Source organism: Leiobunum rupestre, chromosome 10 (genome assembly GCF_980474605.1).
Source record: "Leiobunum rupestre chromosome 10, qqLeiRupe1.1.hap1, whole genome shotgun sequence".
Taxonomy (NCBI): Eukaryota; Metazoa; Arthropoda; class Arachnida; order Opiliones; family Sclerosomatidae; genus Leiobunum; species Leiobunum rupestre.
The window spans coordinates 38,296,330-38,313,688 of record NC_143393.1 but is presented as its reverse complement, the minus strand read 5'-3'; the positions used below and the strand labels follow the sequence as shown (position 1 = coordinate 38,313,688).

At 37.6% G+C, this 17,359-nt stretch overlaps 4 protein-coding genes across 8 annotated transcripts in view; 2 read left to right on the top strand and 2 right to left on the bottom strand.

Moving 5' to 3' along the window:
* Window positions 1-87: 87 nt before the first annotated feature.
* Window positions 88-1,212, top strand: LOC149925601 (uncharacterized). Of its 2 annotated transcripts, none has more exons than XM_090160503.1 (2): window positions 88-472; window positions 544-1,212. In XM_090160503.1, exons 1-2 carry the CDS (start codon window positions 370-372, stop codon window positions 1,170-1,172), a joined length of 732 nt encoding a protein of 243 aa, XP_090016629.1. In that variant the 5' UTR covers window positions 88-369; the 3' UTR covers window positions 1,173-1,212. The 2 variants fall into 2 exon arrangements, with proteins under 2 accessions (XP_090016629.1, XP_090016628.1); XM_090160502.1 differs by having other exon boundaries at window positions 91-481.
* Window positions 1,213-1,636: 424 nt separating this feature from the next.
* On the bottom strand, window positions 1,637-3,263 carry LOC149925600 (uncharacterized). The gene is made up of 6 exons (XM_090160547.1): window positions 3,145-3,263; window positions 2,718-3,076; window positions 2,478-2,656; window positions 2,353-2,392; window positions 2,046-2,295; window positions 1,637-1,983 (listed from the first exon to the last, which is right to left on the bottom strand). Exons 2-6 carry the CDS (start codon window positions 3,027-3,029, stop codon window positions 1,760-1,762), a joined length of 1,005 nt encoding a protein of 334 aa, XP_090016673.1. The 5' UTR covers window positions 3,030-3,076; window positions 3,145-3,263; the 3' UTR covers window positions 1,637-1,759.
* Window positions 3,264-4,539: 1,276 nt separating this feature from the next.
* On the bottom strand, window positions 4,540-8,865 carry LOC149925599 (uncharacterized). 3 transcript variants are annotated; one of them, XM_090160879.1, is made up of 2 exons: window positions 8,832-8,865; window positions 4,540-5,847 (listed from the first exon to the last, which is right to left on the bottom strand). In XM_090160879.1, exon 2 carries the CDS (start codon window positions 5,803-5,805, stop codon window positions 4,594-4,596), a length of 1,212 nt encoding a protein of 403 aa, XP_090017005.1. In that variant the 5' UTR covers window positions 5,806-5,847; window positions 8,832-8,865; the 3' UTR covers window positions 4,540-4,593. The 3 variants fall into 3 exon arrangements, with proteins under 3 accessions (XP_090017005.1, XP_090017004.1, XP_090017003.1); XM_090160878.1 differs by lacking the exon at window positions 8,832-8,865 and adding an exon at window positions 8,613-8,741; XM_090160877.1 differs by lacking the exon at window positions 8,832-8,865 and adding an exon at window positions 6,155-6,248.
* A 77-nt stretch (window positions 8,866-8,942) lies between these two features.
* Window positions 8,943-17,359, top strand: part of LOC149925597 (uncharacterized) — a 37,267-nt gene continuing 28,850 nt past the window's right edge. The window contains exon 1 of one of the 2 annotated variants that reach the window (XM_090160666.1): window positions 8,943-9,580. In XM_090160666.1, the coding sequence (XP_090016792.1) occupies window positions 9,493-9,580 (88 nt within the window). In that variant the 5' untranslated portion in view covers window positions 8,943-9,492. The remainder of the gene's footprint in view (window positions 9,581-17,359) is intronic. The other variant, XM_090160665.1, reaches the window with a different exon arrangement.

Below are 17,359 nucleotides of genomic sequence, written 5' to 3'. Positions count from 1 at the left end.
AAATTTACATTAAATTCGAGTACCTAATTATCATCAACGGTGAATGGACCGTCGAGTTGCTGAGTCATGGCCAACTTAGTTACGCCTGCACCTATTTGGTCGTGGTTAATCAGTGAAAATCTCCAGTAACCTTGGATTGGATCCAATCAGCGTTCGTTGGGAAAGAAAGTAGATTCAAGATGGCGGCGCCCTGGTTATAATTTACGTATCCGGCCGGTAAATCTTTACTCAATTTTTCCTAAAGGTCCTTTACAACTAGGTCTTTGATAGCTTGGAAATAGGAAGTACCGTAGTTATTTCTAGTTAAGTGTATTCATTTACTACCTTTACGATTAGTTAAACATCGCATATAGTATAAAGTTACAAATCATGACTTCGGGCCTTGGTGTATTTAGAAACCTAAAGCAAAAACATTTAGGATTTTTCGGGTGTTATAAAACCATTTTGCGTCCTTCAAAAATCTTATCATCTGGTAATATATGTAAGTAATAGTATTAATAGAAGGGGTATGTTTTTAAATGAAACTTACTGTAATTTTTATAGCTTCAAGTACCCAGTTCCGAAAAGGTGATTATCCTCAGCCAAATCACAATGCTACAAGCGAGCAAATATTTTTACTGCCTTTCATAATGAACTCTAACTTATCAAATGTACAACATATAAAAAACAAAATTAAACTACCGTCATACAATTCACAAACATTAGTTCTTCCAACATCAAATAAAAATAAACCCTTAATAGCGTACATTGATAGGCTGGCTATTCTCGAGAAAATTGATCCGATAACAATTAAGAAAGAGATACCACTAATAGAGAATGAGCAATCTAAACCGCTAGTCCGTAAAGAAGCAGCCAAAATAATGCGAATAAGACGCCGCAAAATGAGGAAGCATAAGAGAAAGAAGTTCCTTAAGAAGTTTCGGTTCTTTTTGGAAAAACAACTTTACCGAAAAGAGAAGAAAAAGGAACAACTTTTTCAAGCAAGGCTGTTGGGTCAGATAAAGGAGGCTGAAATGTTTGATGCGGAAAAGTACGTTAATGACATATTAAGAAAGATTCGAGAGAGACCAAAACCTGAAACATTAGAAGAACGTAAAGAAAGAATTCTTGATTTGAGACGGAAGTATAGAAGTAATGTAAACATAATTAGACCTAAATTTGAAGAAGATTAGCAATAAAAATTCTTTGGAGTGTTAAGAGTTGAATCCTAAATAAAGACCTTTTTTGCAAAATCTATTCTACAATTTTTATGTAAGCCTACGACTAATGCTGATCTAGTCACTTCAGAAGGGCGTAAAGAAAGGCCCATAATTCTACATAATTTGTGTAAATGCTTCTAATTACTAGAATGTAATCTTGTCTTAATCTGAATACTTTAGTATTTCTGTACGCACTTTAAAAATGAGTTCAAAAGAGTACATCCGTAATCAGTGCAATGACGTAGCCAGAAATCCTACAAGGGAGGGGTCCAAACTATATAAAATACCTGAAAAGGGTCGAGAAGGGGTGAAATTAAGTACAGCCAAATATACGCCGAAGGAGGGAGTTTTGACACTGAAATCCTCCCCTTTTCTACGCCACAAAAATCAGTGTACAGAAGTGATCAGCCCCTCATGGTTAATAAGAAAATCAAGAGTTTCGAGTGTAAAATGTTTATTTTTATAAACTAGAATGTGGTTAATTTAACATGGTTAAAAAATGGCGCGAACAAATAACTTTGATCATGGGAATGAAAATGTTTGGCGCGGGAAAGGCAAGATTAGTTGAGAACCGTCCCCAATTCGCTGTCGTCTGGTGCGGCGATTTTACAGAGTCCAGACGATTTCTTGGACGGCTTTGTAGCGTCGACAGCTGGTGCGTTTTCGGCAAAACAGACCAATCCTTCAGCGCAGGCGCAAGTAGATTTGCATTTTTCTCCCTCCCACAGTTCCATCACCCTACATTCGTTGACTTTGCTCTGTTTACTACGTTTGCAACATGAACCTAGGATTAAACGCGAAACAAAAATTATTAAGATTACCGATCTTAATTTAGTATCGTACTACCTTTGGGGCATTCGGCATTAGTCGAACACGCATTCTGTGCAATTTCAGCTACTTGTTCTTCCTCAGCGGCGACCGGCTCTTCCTCTTCCACAGCTATGACATCCTCGGCGGCTTGGGTGCAGGGTTTGGACTTCTTGGCGGCTTTGGTCTTTTTGGGGCAAGAGGGTTCTTCGGCTTGGACGGCTTCGATTTCTAGGGCTTCTTCCTCTTCCAAGACCATTTCTTCCTCGACAACCTTTTGTTTCTTTCCCTGCGAATAAATAAATCTTTTAATTTCCGTTGTCGTGCGTCGATGGATCAGACTCACTTTCTTGGACTGTTTGACAGCTTTTCCGCCCTTTGCAGCGCTTTAAATTTGGAGAAAGCAATCTAAGTTACTTTATCGGAAATTAACTCTACCAAGCGTATGACGCTCAGCGCGGTAATACGTACTCTTTGACCTTCTTGCTTTTCTTGGCTGGCTTCTCTTCAACGACTTCCTCAACCTGCTCAGTAGATTCCGGTTCTTCAACTACCACTTCCCGTTTCTGTTTCTTCTGTTTCTTGTCGACTTTTTGAGATTTCTCGGAAATTACTTTTTCGTCTATTTGTTGGCCTTCGTCTTTTTTGCCCTAGGAAGTTTTAGAAAGTATTACAAGAGTATTCTAGAGTAATGGATTCGTTAACAGTTACTTTTTTATTTTTGGTATCCTTGACCGCTTGCTCTTTGCCTTTTTTATCTTTCTTGCTTTTCACATCTTCGGCGTTGGTGGTAGTCTCTTCCTCTTGAGCGGTTTCGTCCTTGGCTTTCTTTTCGGACTTGCCACCTTTACCTTTCTTGGCGTACTTGTCCTGTTTCCCAGATTTCTGGTCCTTGCTTTTACCTTGATACTTCTCACCGGATTTCTTCTCTCCCTTCTGATCGGATTTCTTGGCGTCCGAAGAGTGGACCAGGAAGGCGACTAGAACGACCAATATAAACGCCAAGAGAATTGCTTGCCTCATGTTGAAATTCACTTCAGTAGCGATCGCGAAAACAAGTTTGCTATCAACTGAAAATTCGCAAAAGAAAGGACTTCTATAGTAAACGAAACAATAGTTATTCTACACAATAGTTAACCTTTGAGCAAAGACGCACGAAGAGCGATAAGCTATGAATAAAAATAGTTTCGAAACAAAAGCAATTTATCTGACGATTTACACGTTATCTGCTGTCGTCTCAGAATGAAGTGTTCTTCGTAGTTCAGATCCTTAAATATTAAATATCGGTAAAAAATGTATCTGGGGTCACGTGATTTTAAATGTTAGTTGAAAGAAAAGACAATTATCTTTTTTATTTAACACTTTTTTATTTCAAAAATAGCTAACGCGAATTTAAAAGTTGACTAAAGCCAGCGTTCTTTTTAGCATCTAGCCAGAGCTCATCAGATTAACAAAATTAATATTAGCCCCAATAAATGCAATGAAGCATAATTTTACCAATTTTTAACTCTTCCATTGTGAATAGGTCGCATTGTAGGAAGGTTATTCAGTTTGTTATCCCTCTTTGCTATTTTCAAGAAGTAGTTAAAATTATGGGTTAATGAATAGTTTATTAGACTTGGCAGTGAGAAGAAATCACGACCAAAGAATTGTTTTTCAATGAATTCCGCAAATAGAATTCAGAAATATTTGGCATTGCCATTCAAGACTGTGATGTGTCTGGAACTAAGATGGTTCATTAAATTGTGATTGGTATTATAAGTTTCTTCCCAATATTCGCAATAACATAAGTATAAAGTGACCTTAAACCAATTGACCTTGCTGCTTTCTTGGTAGGCGTACTTCATGCAACCTATGATGACCAGTTTACTCGTTCCTTTTTCCACTTACCTGTGACAATTTTGTGCCTGTACCATCACAGTATTCCGAAGAGGGGACGGGGGCCTCTCCTCCCAAAGCTTAGAAGTGTTGGCAAAACTAGGCCTAGTTGGCGAAGTGAAAGTCCTACCTTAGAGTTTGGACGTCTGAGAGCCTTCGCCAGCCCCCACCCCCTCCTCGAAATTTCAACTGGAAAACCTTTCGCCAGCACCGACCCCCTCCCCTGAAACCTTCCACCGGGTCATGACTCTGGGATAGAGTTGGCAAATCAACGGTTCACTCTCCAATTCGACCCCTTCAGTACGCTTCTGAGTTACGCATTCGTTTCTGTAAAAGGCAGAGTAGGCTTAAGTCTGGAGTTCATAAAGATACATTTTAGAAGCTTGAACTGGGGACAATACCTAAAGCGCGGTCTAGGCGAGGGGCTGATCACTCCGCGTAATCGGTGTACAGAGCCGCACCTTTGACTGTACTAATGGGATTACGCGTAATCTTTGAAGTCCCTGCCTTTGGCAGTGCTAATCTAAGTGTAATCCGGTGTACAGACTTTCTAAGAGTGGTTAGCCCCTCGGGTCTGGTCTAGGGGTCACGAAGAAGGAACTAGCGTGATTTGAGTGAGAGACATTAACGCAATTCATTTCAATGAGTTAACGAAACAATTTTTATTCCAACGTTTAAATTTCTTACAGTGACATTGAGGTTTAAAAAGCTAGTTTTTATTACAATTGTGAATATCGAATTCATCTTCAACAAATCCGGTGAGACATTTATCGCAACATTTAACTGGCATTTTGCCGTCTTCCGTGTGTTTGGCTTTGACGTGGTTCAACATGGTGTACTTGTAGGTGTAAGTAATGGCGCAAATTCCGCATTTGAAGGGGGTAGTATTGTCGGAATGGGTTCGCAAATGGTAGTTCAAGGTTACCTTCTGGGAATAGGCCTTTCCGCACACGGGGCAAATGTAGTTCTTCCGGCCGTCGTGTATACTTCCCACGTGACATTCCATCTTTTCTTTGGTAACGAACTTCTTTCCGCAGAACTGACATAAAAATCTCAACTCCTTGTGAATTTTAGAAACGTGTTTTTGGCGGGAGTAGATGGTGGCGAAGTACGCTCCGCAGTACTTGCACAAGATCGTTTTTTCGTTGGGGTCGTGGGTTGTATTGAAGTGAATTTCTCGTTCCTCAATAGACGGGAACTTCTTGGAGCAAACTTTGCAGTAGAGCCAAGCGGGACCATTGTGGGACTGAATGTGTAGTTTCAAGCTGCGATGGTTGGCCAAGATCTTGCCGCAAATGTAACACAGCGATTTATCCTTCTTCGAGGACTGGCCTTCCTTTGGCTCGCTCTTTTTGGACCTCGGTTTGTAAGGTCTCTTTGGTCGCTCCGCCTTCTCAGCTTCGGAATAGTTGGTTTCGTTGCCCACTCCCGCTTCGTCACTTGGCGGTTCGCTGCCACTCTCCGCACTTTGCGAAGATTCTTTCTTATCATGGTCGCCTACTTGACGCTGCTCGCTTACGGGCGATTGTCCTTGTTCAGGCTTCGGCGAATGAGCGGAAGTCTCTTCAATGGATGTTGAAGGTGTTCTGGGACGAGCCTTTTTCGGAACCTTCGTTTTCACGATTCGTTCAGGAACTAAAATCTCTTCTTCTCCATCGTCGTCACTGCTATCGACTCCGTCCACCCTGTTTTGACCATACATGTGAAGGTATAAATAGTTATTTACTCTTTTCCTGGTTCGAATAGATCCATTTTCGACTTTGATGTCGGGATTGATATTCCGAGTTGACGCGTCATCGACGTTTTCTTCGCAGTCGACTGACTCGGCTTTTATATTGTCCGCGTTGAAATATGAAATTTCTCCATCCCACAACTGATTGCTATTCGAATGAAAATTCCGGCTAATCTCTTCCGATGACATATTGCTTTTTAATTCTTAAACGTTTACGACTTTACCATAGTTCTGGAAATACAAATAAAACAAACGAAATATTTAGGTCTGCATTCAAACGGGTTTAAGAAGTTCCGAAAAGTATGGCAAGCTTAAAAATCAAAATAGCGCGCGCCTACAATTTCCCTGGTTTATACGCAGATGGCGCCAGGCGCTCCGTATATCGAGCGATATCAAAATGTTACGCTTCAGTTTTTCAGATAAAGAAACCAACAAAGGCCTAACGTATTACGTAAATATAATCATTTATACACACAAATTCTACTGTCTGATGATTTAAAACAAATATTTTTATCATTTAAAATTTGAAATAAATTACCTTTAGGGCTCGAAAGTTTTGTCACGTTAACTGTTAAAATACTAAACCGAAATTATTTTAAGTGTATGATTTGCCACATCACCTTTAAGAATTTATCCCCCGTTGACGGAGCTGCCATCTATCGGATTTCTAATTAAATTAAACCTAGCATCCCTCGTATTAACGTAACGGTGATTGATGAATTAATCAATCAATTTCTTTGTAAAAACGAAGTTACGACACTAATATTATATAATAAATATAAGCCCCTTGAAAATAATTACAAAATGAATTATCTTCAAATTAACGGAAATATATAAAGTCTTTTTATTTTATTTTGCTTTACACTCGTGGCTATCAAAGTTATTGGCCAAGAAACCAGTCAAACATATATCACAACATTTGACTTCGACATTTTTGTCTTCAACACCATTTTCATTGGCGTTATCTTCAGTGTTGGCCCTAGTCAGATCATTTTGGGCATTAGCTTCCTTACCCTTTTCCTTCTGCGTATTCGCGTTTTCTGATATGTTTTTCTGGTTTGCGGTATTTTTTTCGGAATCCTTCGAGCCCTCTGTGCCATCAGCAACGTCTTCTTCCTTCCCGTCTTTCTGCGCTTCAGAGTCATCTTTACTGACATCTGTCTTCGTTTCAGAGTCGTCTTTACTGACGCCTGTCTGCGCTTCAGAGTCGTCTTTACTGACATCTGTCTTCGTTTCAGAGTCGTCTTTACTGACGCCTGTCTGCGCTTCAGAGTCGTCTTTACTGACATCCTTCTTCGCTTCAGAGTCGTCTTTACTGGCTTCTTTCTGCGTTTCAGAGTCGTCTTTACTGACGCCTGTGTTCGTTTCAGAGTCATCTTTACTGACGCCTGTGTTCGTTTCAGAGTCGTCTTTACTGGCTTCTTTCTGCGTTTCAGAGTCGTCTTTACTGACGTCTCCCTGGGCTTCAGAGTCGTTCTCCCCCTCATCCTCAGCGAGAAAACAATTGTCTTTAACATTGGAATCATCCGGATTTTCCGAACCATTAGTCTTAGGACCGTCACTCTTAGATTCCGTGATAAAAGTATCCTCGTTGTCCGAATTAGGCGGGCCATGTTTGGACTTAACGTGGTTCAACATAGTGTACTTATAGGTGTAGCGAGTGTCGCAGTACCCGCATTTGTAAGGCTTGGTATTTTCCGAGTGGGTACCCAAATGATATGTCAAGGTCACCTTCTGCGAATAGGCTTTCCCGCAAAAATCGCAAACGTAGGGCCTGGCCCCTCCGTGAATACTACCAACGTGGCACTCCATCTTCACTTTCGTCAAGAACTTTTTGTCACAGTACTGACAGGTGAATCTCAATCCTTCGTGGACTCGAGCGCGGTGTTTGTACATCAGGGCTTTACTCTTAAAATACTCGTTGCAACGTTTACAAGGGATGGTTTTCGCTTCCGGGTCTGGACCGTGGATCTCCTTGACGTGGCGATCGCGGTCTTCGGCGGACTTGTTCGTCCGCCCGCAAACGTTGCACCTAAAGCTTCTCGGCCTGTTGGGGTTGTGCGTGTGCATATGATGGTATAGACTTTCCCTGTTCGCCAAGACTTTGCCACAGACAAAACACAAACTCTTTTGCCTGTCGTTTTCGCTCGTATCTTTGGGCGGTTTCTTCTTGTAGGGTTTCTTGGATTTATTTGGCTTTTCATACTCGTCGGTATCTTCGTTCGAATTATCGACTCCATAAGAGTCCATTTCCCATTCGGACAAGTCCTTTTCTTGATCAAATTCGGAATCCGAGGAGAGCCGTACTTCTTCGGGGGAATCCGAGATGTCGATGACTTCTTCATCTATCGTGATTACTTCGTACTCGGCTTCTTGAACGCCAAAATCGGGGAAGGTGTTCGTTTTATTTTTAGGTTTTTTGCTCTTGTGGGAACGGCTGGGTCTACCGCGACCTCTCTTTTTATATCGAGACTCGGATGAAGATTCATCGGCACTTAAGTAGCTTTTTAGTTCGAAATCCTCAGAGTCGAAAACGTTTTCATAAAGATGAAAATCCGGTTTGTCCTTTCGGCTTCGTTTGCGTTTGTTTTCTTTTTCCGTCGCGTAAGTCCGTTCGGAGTCGTATCCGCCCTCCATCTCTTCTTTAAGATTTGTTTTCACGTCGCCTTCGTCTTCGGAATAATCCGGCACGATTGTCATGTGGCTGGAACAGCCAGGTTTCTCGAATCCATCAAATTCGGATTTTATTTCGGACATTTTATTGTACACTTGAAAGATTTCCATAATTTTATAATTAAAATTTTCCGAAACTAATAATTTTCCGGTTATATGGACTCGCGAATGGCAGCACTAAATGTCAACACCAAAAATATTGTAATTTCAAGAATATGACCAAGGCCCGTTGCCCGCCAAAATTATAACGCTATTTTCTAAATATATTTTACGTAATTTTCATATATTACCGCGATTGTTGATTTATTTATATTAAGTAGTACCTTTATAAATCCATAAATGTCGTTTTCCTACACAGGTTCTTTCACAATTTAACATTTTTCATGGAGATTGGAAGGTGCAAAAGGTACGGTATTTACCTTTAAGAATGTTGGCCCATACAAACGCGCCATCTATGTACCAATAAGTTTTTTACAAACTCGTTTTTCCATGTTTTTATGCAAATAAAAATACATCTTTTATTCTTTTTTTTAAATACAAACCTTTTAAAGTTCCACGAAATGAAAATATAGCTGTTGACCTATTTTTCATCGAGTGTATTTTTTTGTCTTTCGCTCTCCGTAAGGTGCTGCCATCTACAACGGTTACAGAATCAACCATTCGCGAATAGAGGGTAAAAAATATTTCCCTCAGCTAGTGTTGTTGTTACAGTGGACGGGTGTGGGTTATGTTGAAAATTGCTCCGTTGTTTAAACAGATGGGTGGAGGACTTAGTCCGGAATGCTCAAAAACCCGCAGATGTTGAATGGTGAAAATTAGATCTCGACGCGTTTTCGACCCTTTGTGATTTTTAACGCGTTGACGAACAGCGAATTTTTGTTCCCCGCTGAAAAAGTGTCCTCGAAAGGCGGGCCTCGGTCCAACAGTGATAAACACGCGCGTCTCGTCTCTATCCGTGCGCTCTCTAGAGATACAGAAAAATAAGAGGTATTCTTTTGTACGAAAAGATCATTGTCAAAAATCCCTTGGGCAAAGAAAGAGGCATTTAAAAGGCCCTGTTTTTCGGGATTTCTCTTCTAACCATCGCCTCGGGCGTGCATTTATAACCTCTCGAAGTTGACAGCGCTTCGTGACCGTTTTTGTCGAAAGGAGTTTTTCTAACCAAGAAAATTGAAGGAATTATCGAGCTTTTAACGAAACATTATGCAGTGTCAAGTCCGTAGCATGAGCGAAGCATCAGCCGCAGCGGCGATACCGGAAGAAACCGTCGCGGAGGGTCACGTTGGTCAAGGTAAGTCGTCTATTACATTCTGACAAGCTCCGTTTTTGGAAAAGTCTTTGTGTGGGCGTTTGCTTCTTAGGGGTCGAAATTATGTCATTAACCTCGCTGTTGCGTGTACGCTTTTAAATATATTGTTACGACTTTAGAAACAATGAAATGATAATAACCTAGATCGGCCTGAGCGATTTTCATTTGTCCTTATATCACGTAGCGTATGTTTTCATAATCTATTCAGACCACTTATTTAGCTATTCGGGGCTAACTTCCGCTCCTAAAAACACCCTCACAGCTGTACGTACTTTTGATTGGGCTGGTTTAGACCCGCATACCCCTCGCTAACATTTTGTAAGTAAAACCGAAAACATTTTTAACCCAAGCTTTGAACAAAAGCTGAACAGTAAAACTCGTTTTAAAAGGTTGAAAAATATTTACAATTTTACGTATATGTTGAAATAAGGTTAATAACAAAGTAATTAATTTAACGTTAGCCCAAATTCTCACGGGTTTTTTTTTGTTAATCAAGATTAAGAGGATTTAATATATTTCACCTTGACGTTTTTGTGTAAGTTAATTGGAGCGTTAAATGCTAAAAAATATAAATAAAATTAACGCCATTTAAAAATTCCAGTTTTGGCATTGCCATAAAAAAAAATTCTTTTGAAAAAGAAATTTAAAAGGTGGAAGTTTTTCGGGTTAAAAATGTTCCGCGAATCACGCGAAAAGTAACTTAGTTTTTTATTTGTCGAACCACAATTTTATTGGGAAATTTAAATAACGCCTCGACCGAAAAGCCTGTGTTTTTGTTCGGGGGCCGTCTTGCGTCAATTTTGGGGGGAGGGCCACGCTCCGTTGCCCATCCTGTTCAGAATGCAGCTTTTCAAATATTTCCTCTCTTTGGTTAATAAAAAAATGTTACGCCTAAAAATGCTTTCAGAAAGTGTTTATAAATATTTGGAATTTTTTGGCCTAAATGGGGAGTAGTTTTTTTTTAAACGTATGTAAAGAGCTCAAGTTCAACTTAATGCTCTGACAGTCGTACGTAAATGTTTTATTACTTTAACCTATAAATTTATAAACCTTTTCTATTATAAATATTTACCAATTCGGGTTTAAATTAATCGTCGAAATCGCTGTTGTTTTGATAGTTTTTTGAACCAGTAAAATACTCAAATTAACAGAAATCTTAGAATCCTTTTTTTCGGTTGGACATTTAAATTAACCGTGATTATAATATATTTATTAAAGTCATGGGAATTAGAAATTTGAAAATTGGCCTATTAAGTCAGGGAATTAAAAAGATTTGTAAAAAGTTAATTCTAATTTATCTTGAAAATTTTCGAATGGTTATTTAACAGTAGTTCTGTGATAAATAATATGATTATTATTTAACTTTTTAACATTTTGAATTGTTGATAATTTTAAAAGTTTTTTTTACGTGATAATCCAACTTAAAATATGCAGAAAAGTTGAAATTGTTTTATTTTATGCCCTTAAGTTCGGGAACTTAAATCAGAAAATATTGTGACAGCGGTGTAGTAGTATAAGTTTAGTGCAAGTGCAAGATCAAAAATTTTCGAAGGTTGATGTAAAATTCGAATTTGGGAGCCGATTTAATTTTATTAATAAAAAGTGGAAAAACCGCGGTAGGTGACATCTTTTGGGGGAGTTGGGTACTAAACGTCAAGGCCAAATAGCGAGTTATAAGTTGTAATTCTCACGAAAAATTTGGCATCTTTTTATTTTCAATTATTGCTTAATTTGCATCTATAGGCCGAACACGCAAAAGTAGGTTGCGTCGTAGTTTGTTAGTAGCAGCAGTGCTTCCCCTTCCAAAAGATCATTTTACCCAGACATAAGCTGAAAAATACACACTTTTACCAATTCCAAATTTCAAAAATACCCTTAAAATTCCCACAAAAATCAAACAATAAAATAACCCACTTTTACCCATTTTAAATTTAAAAATACCCTGAAATTCCCATAAAAAACAACCATTTAAAAAATGTAGTTTAATTATCACAGTTTTTTCTCTAATTTTTACAAAGAAAAAGACACTAATATTAATGGTGGGTATGCAATTCGCTTACTAAGCCTACGAAAACAATATTTTTGTCTGCTCCAATCGGCAAGCTGACTGACAACAGAGAGAGAACCTAAAAGGTCTCGACACTTTGTCAAAAAAGGAAATTATATTTCCTGGTAGATTATTTTAAAACATTTTAAATACCATTAAATTTACCATGAAATGTTAAAAATACCCTCATTTTCCCCATTACCCTCAATCTCGAAAAACAATACCTCTAGAGGTCAATTTTACGCGAAAAAGGGTAAAATACCCTCAAAGTGGAAGCACTGAGTAGCAGGCTTGATACTGTCAGGGTCAAATCATTAAAACGTGGAAAAGTCAGATTTTGTAAGTGGGTGTAAAAGTCAGGGGAAAATATGGAAAAATCAGTGAATTTGGAAAGTCAGGGGAAAATATGGAAAAATCAGGGTTTTTAGAAAGTTAGGGGAAAATATGGAATAATCAGGGAATTCGGAAATGGGTGTAAAAGTCAGGGAAAAATCGGAAGAACATGGAAAAGTAAAGGATTTTGAAAATGGGTGCAAAATCAGGGGAAAATCAAGAAAAAATAAAAGGTCAGGGTTTTTGAAAATGGGTGTAAAAATCAGGGTAAAATCGGGAAAATTTAGGGAATATTAAAATGTTTCATTCACCCTAAGTATAAATAAATTATATTCGATCAGCCGTAACAATTTGGCCTATTTTTGACCAAAAAAACGCCTGTATAAGTACTAAAATTATCCTACACCGTTGTTTATAGCTAGGCTCTCAATCATGGGTAGCATTGTTTTAATAAGGTAACGTTTTGTAAATTACTCTTATAGAAATTGTAAAAAATATATAAACTACATTCCAAAATTAAGTTAAATATCGAAATTATTACGTAAATCGCTTTTTTAAATTGGCCAAATGTGTGTGAATCTTGTATTATTTTAAAAAGCCTTAAAATTGATTAATATGGCGGTCACGTTTTACAATTAACTTTAGTCGAATATGTTTATAATAATAAATTGTAGAATCGTGCGTTTTCCATGAACTCCTTTGAAAGGGACTTAAACAAACTTTACCAAAAGTGGAAGTTATTTAACTTGCTTTATTTTTATCCGCTTTTTTGAGGTATCGTAACTGACGGAACAGAGAACCGAAAAATATCCATTCTAACAATCCGGTTACGTCAGTCTTAGTTGCCGATTCTCCTTTCTATTTAACAGTGTGGATTGAGAGATATATATCACTGTCAGCTTTCCATGACTTCGTCTCACATCCGCGGTTGACGCGTGATTCCGTACAGTTTTCATTCTTCACCTGCTTCGAAAGAAAGTTTTATTTTTTGTTTGACTTTTATGGGCGCGATTTCTTAACGTCTAACTTATAATCCGTTCAGTATTTCCGTAAGGTTAATATGTTTACGTATGGAGTTGCGAAATTAAGACTGCTGCATAATCAAACTTTCGAAGCCGTATTTTTTTTCCGTAAGAACGACGCGGAAGAAAGATTACCTTAATATTAGTTTTGTACGTGTTATTATCGCGGAGATAATTAACTACCTTCTTGCATGGTTTATCAACCAAGAGTTCTTTTTAGGGTGGAGTTGATGAGTCAGTTTTTGATTTAAGTCTTAAGTTTATTAATAAGTCCTTTAAATGTCAAAAACGTTGAAATATTTTAAAAGCAAAATTTTGTACCACCAAAGTTCCGTCAAAAAACTTTAAATTTTTTATTTTAAATTTATTTAAAAATTGTATAAAACTGCATATTTTAAAACGAGGATAAATAGAATAAACAAACGTATTTAGGTTAACGAGAACGTATGCGTAAATAATACTTAAGTTAAACTTTGAAACGGAAAACCTCCATTTTACGCAAATGTATAGTGTCAGCTAGTGTCGGTCGTAAGAACATTTTCTTTTATCGAAAAGTTCAATTTACCTCCTAATTTAGCGCGTTTATCTCTAATTAAACTGTTAAACTTAAATGGTTAATTTAATAGTAAAGTAAATTACAAAATATTTGGTGTTGTTGTATTCAAAAACATTTCGAATTTCTCTACCAGGTAGAACTTCTTGATTCTGTAAACTGTTGTTTGTTCTCAGTAACCTAAATACGTTTTATTTCAAATGTTTTCCCTACATAAGGTTAAACTTTTATGTGAAGTTATTGCGTATTAAAAATTTTACAATATTTATTTCTCAATTTATATAATATTAACTGAAAATTGATTTTTTTATTACTGCGGTAATCTTTGTAATGTTTCCTTAAAATTGGGGGAAATGTTTCCTTTAAATTGGGGGAAATGTTTCCTTAAAATTGGGGGAAATGTTTCCTTAAAATTGGGGGAAATGTTTCCTTAAAATTGGGGGAAATGTTTCCTTAAAATTGGGGGAAATGTTTCCTTAAAATTGGGGGAAATGTTTCCTTAAAATTGGGGGAAATGTTTCCTTAAAATTGGGGGAAATGTTTCCTTAAAATTGGGGGAAATGTTTCCTTAAAATTGGGGGAAATGTTTCCTTAAAATTGGGGGAAATGTTTCCTTAAAATTGGGGGAAATGTTTCCTTAAAATTGGGGGAAATGTTTCCTTAAAATTGGGGGAAATGTTTCCTTAAAATTGGGGGAAATGTTTCCTTAAAATTGGGGGAAATGTTTCCTTAAAATTGGGGGAAATGTTTCCTTAAAATTGGGGGAAATGTTTCCTTAAAATTGGGGGAAATGTTTCCTTAAAATTGGGGGAAATGTTTCCTTTAAATTGGGGGAAATGTTTCCTTTAAATTGGGGGAAATGTTTCCTTTAAATTGGGGGAAATGTTTCCTTTAAATTGGGGGAAATGTTTACTTAAAATTGGGGGAAATGTTTACTTAAAATTGGGGGAAATGTTTACTTAAAATTGGGGGAAATGTTTACTTAAAATTGGGGGAAATGTTTACTTAAAATTGGTGGAATTTCGGAATACCCTGTTCTATATAAGATATTACTGAACACTACGGCCTTGCTCAAGTTCTCAATAACCTAAATACGTTTTTAGTCTCCTCTATATCGACCAAAATAGTTTAAGGATCTTGCATAAAATCAATAAAAGCTTAATAAAAAACCGCATTCTGCGAACTATAACACTTTCTATAAGAAACTAAGAGAGATTGGAAATAGCGGGTGAGTCGTGTCCTCAATTCGCTCCTTCGCGTGAAAAAAGGCCCCGAAGCGGGAAGGGATAATGTAAAGCCCAAGAAACCTACAATATATCGATTTCCAATCTACAAAAAGTACGAAAATGATCATCTCAATTTATTAACAATTAAATTATATTTTTAATTAAAGGGGAACAGTCAAGCTTTAACCAGTTAGATAGCCCTATAGCCCATTAAAAACTAAAATTTATGGCGAAAACCGCATCAAAAAATATTGAGTGGTTAATTTTTAATAAAATAATGAAATTTCGGGAAATTGAAAAACGCGCGTCCGCCACGACACCTGGTGAGAAGTCGGCGAGACAGAAAAACAACGTAAAAGAGCGCTGCTGAAGACGCGAAAAATAGGTTTTGCATGCGCGGCGCGTTCCAGTAAGAGACCTAAGCCTAAATTGCGCGATTTTAAAAGTTAGGATAGTTCACAAATCGCTCATACGGGGTTAGGGGCACTGGTGGCAGCCCCTAAGATGGCGGCGAAAATTCAAACGCAAACACTTGGCGTTATTTTTCGTTTCAACTTTTTGGGCCAAAAGCTATTTTTTCAAGACAAAAAGGTACGTTACATAAGTGTGACACTTTCTATTCTTCACACCCAAAGATTTACTGAGAGCTATTCACAAGACAGACTGCAATACGGGCTTCGTTGCCGTTTTGCGTCCGCTTGCTAAAGCGTCACATGTAGCCTTTGACAGCGCCTCGCTAGAGGGAGATTTTCCGCTTGTGATGACGTCACTTCGTTACTAGCTCTCAGTAAAATATTGTAGGTACGCGCAGTACCAAGTGTATTTAGTGGTGAACCAAGCTCTGCTCTTCTGCTGTTTTTGCTCCAGCAGCATTTGATATTCATCTTGCCAGTGGTTTATTGAAGCAACGGGTTAAAAGTAAACAATGTCATTATTTATAAAAAGTATACGGAAGAAACATGGTTGGCTGGTTTAAACCAAGTGATTGTTTTGAAAAAAAAAAACCAATAGTTTTTTAAAAATTTTGTTAGTTTTAATTATTTAAAAATTATTCTAAAATGTTTGTACATTTTCTTACCGAAATTATTACGTTTCTAAAACAACAAGGTGACCACATTTCCTATATTTTCAATACCTTCATATAAATTCCTTAGGTTTTCTCGTGTAGTATAACCCGAAAACATTCCGTCGTTGTGTACCCTTCTTCATCCTATGTTTAACTTCATTTTAGCTACTGCTTTTCAATAAGAATCCTTATTTTTGCCTATGCTTTTTCCTATATTTTCCTTTACTTCGCTTGAAAATTTCCTAATTTTCCTATAAAATTTTCGAGGCATTTTCCGGTTCACTCCTGCATTTATACAAAATCAAAAATGAAACTAAAACTAAAACTTTGATCTGGTCACGTGAGACTTGTAATGATATTTTTAATTTTCAGTTTATTGTTAATATGTGAAACAAAAGCGAAAAATGGGTTAAAAGTAAAATAATGCAGTGGTAAACAAACCTGGTTTATTAAAAAACGTTTTTAAACTGGGAAAAATTATTTAAGATATGACCAAAAGAGTACATAGACTGATGGGCCAAAGAATGATAAATCCAGGACATGACACCCGACCAATCGTTCCACTTAATCTAAAAATTATTTATTTATTAACTTATTTCCAAAGTCCGACTTTGTCAACACTAGATGTCGTTCGGGAAACCGGAAATTTCTGCTGGATTTTGCTCCCACTTTTTTATTTACAACGTCCCCCCCCCCCTCCCCGCTACTAAAATGACCGCATGTAACTTTTGATGGACGACCAATTTAATACGCGTGAAGGTACAAGAGTCATGTCCTGTTTTTATCATTATTAGAACACTGTTGAAGACGTAAAAAAGACCAACAAAGTTTGGGGAAACTAAAATATATTTATTTATTAAAGGCGAAGGTACGAGTTAAGACTATCGGCCGAAGTACCGCGTATCGGTTTAACTTAGTAAATAAATATATTTTAGTTTCCCCAAACGTTGTTGGTCTTTTTTACCTCTTCGACCGTGTTCATTGTTACCTTTAGACCAGGTGTTCTCGTTTTCTTTTATCATTATTTGGCCCATGATAGGCTGCAGAGATGCTTGTGCGGATTCGTTGAATGATATGGTTACCGCAGGAGGGATGGAAATCGGAAGATGAGACCCCCAAAAAGCAGTACCGCAACGCCACTGCAGGATTACAATTATATCACTATTATGTAGCCCCTCTTGGTAATCTAAAGTCGACGCATTACTCAATTTTAACAACCCAATAGACGCTGCAATAAATGATCCTCCAAGGAAATCGCCAAGAAGTAATATTTCCGAGAGCCAGGACCTGCAAGTCACTGCGTATATAGTGCTTGTTAAAATAATGCAAATTTTTCACCTTAAAGACCTAGTATTTCTTCTGCCTGTTTTCTTTTAAGTTTTCTTCCCGCCGCGCAAATATCCTGGTGGTAGGACAACGTGTTCCGCGGTTGGCCTACCACCAGGATATTTGCTATACAGGGTGTTAACTAAAAAATGGACCAGGACGAATATCTCAATGTGTTTTAGCTACGA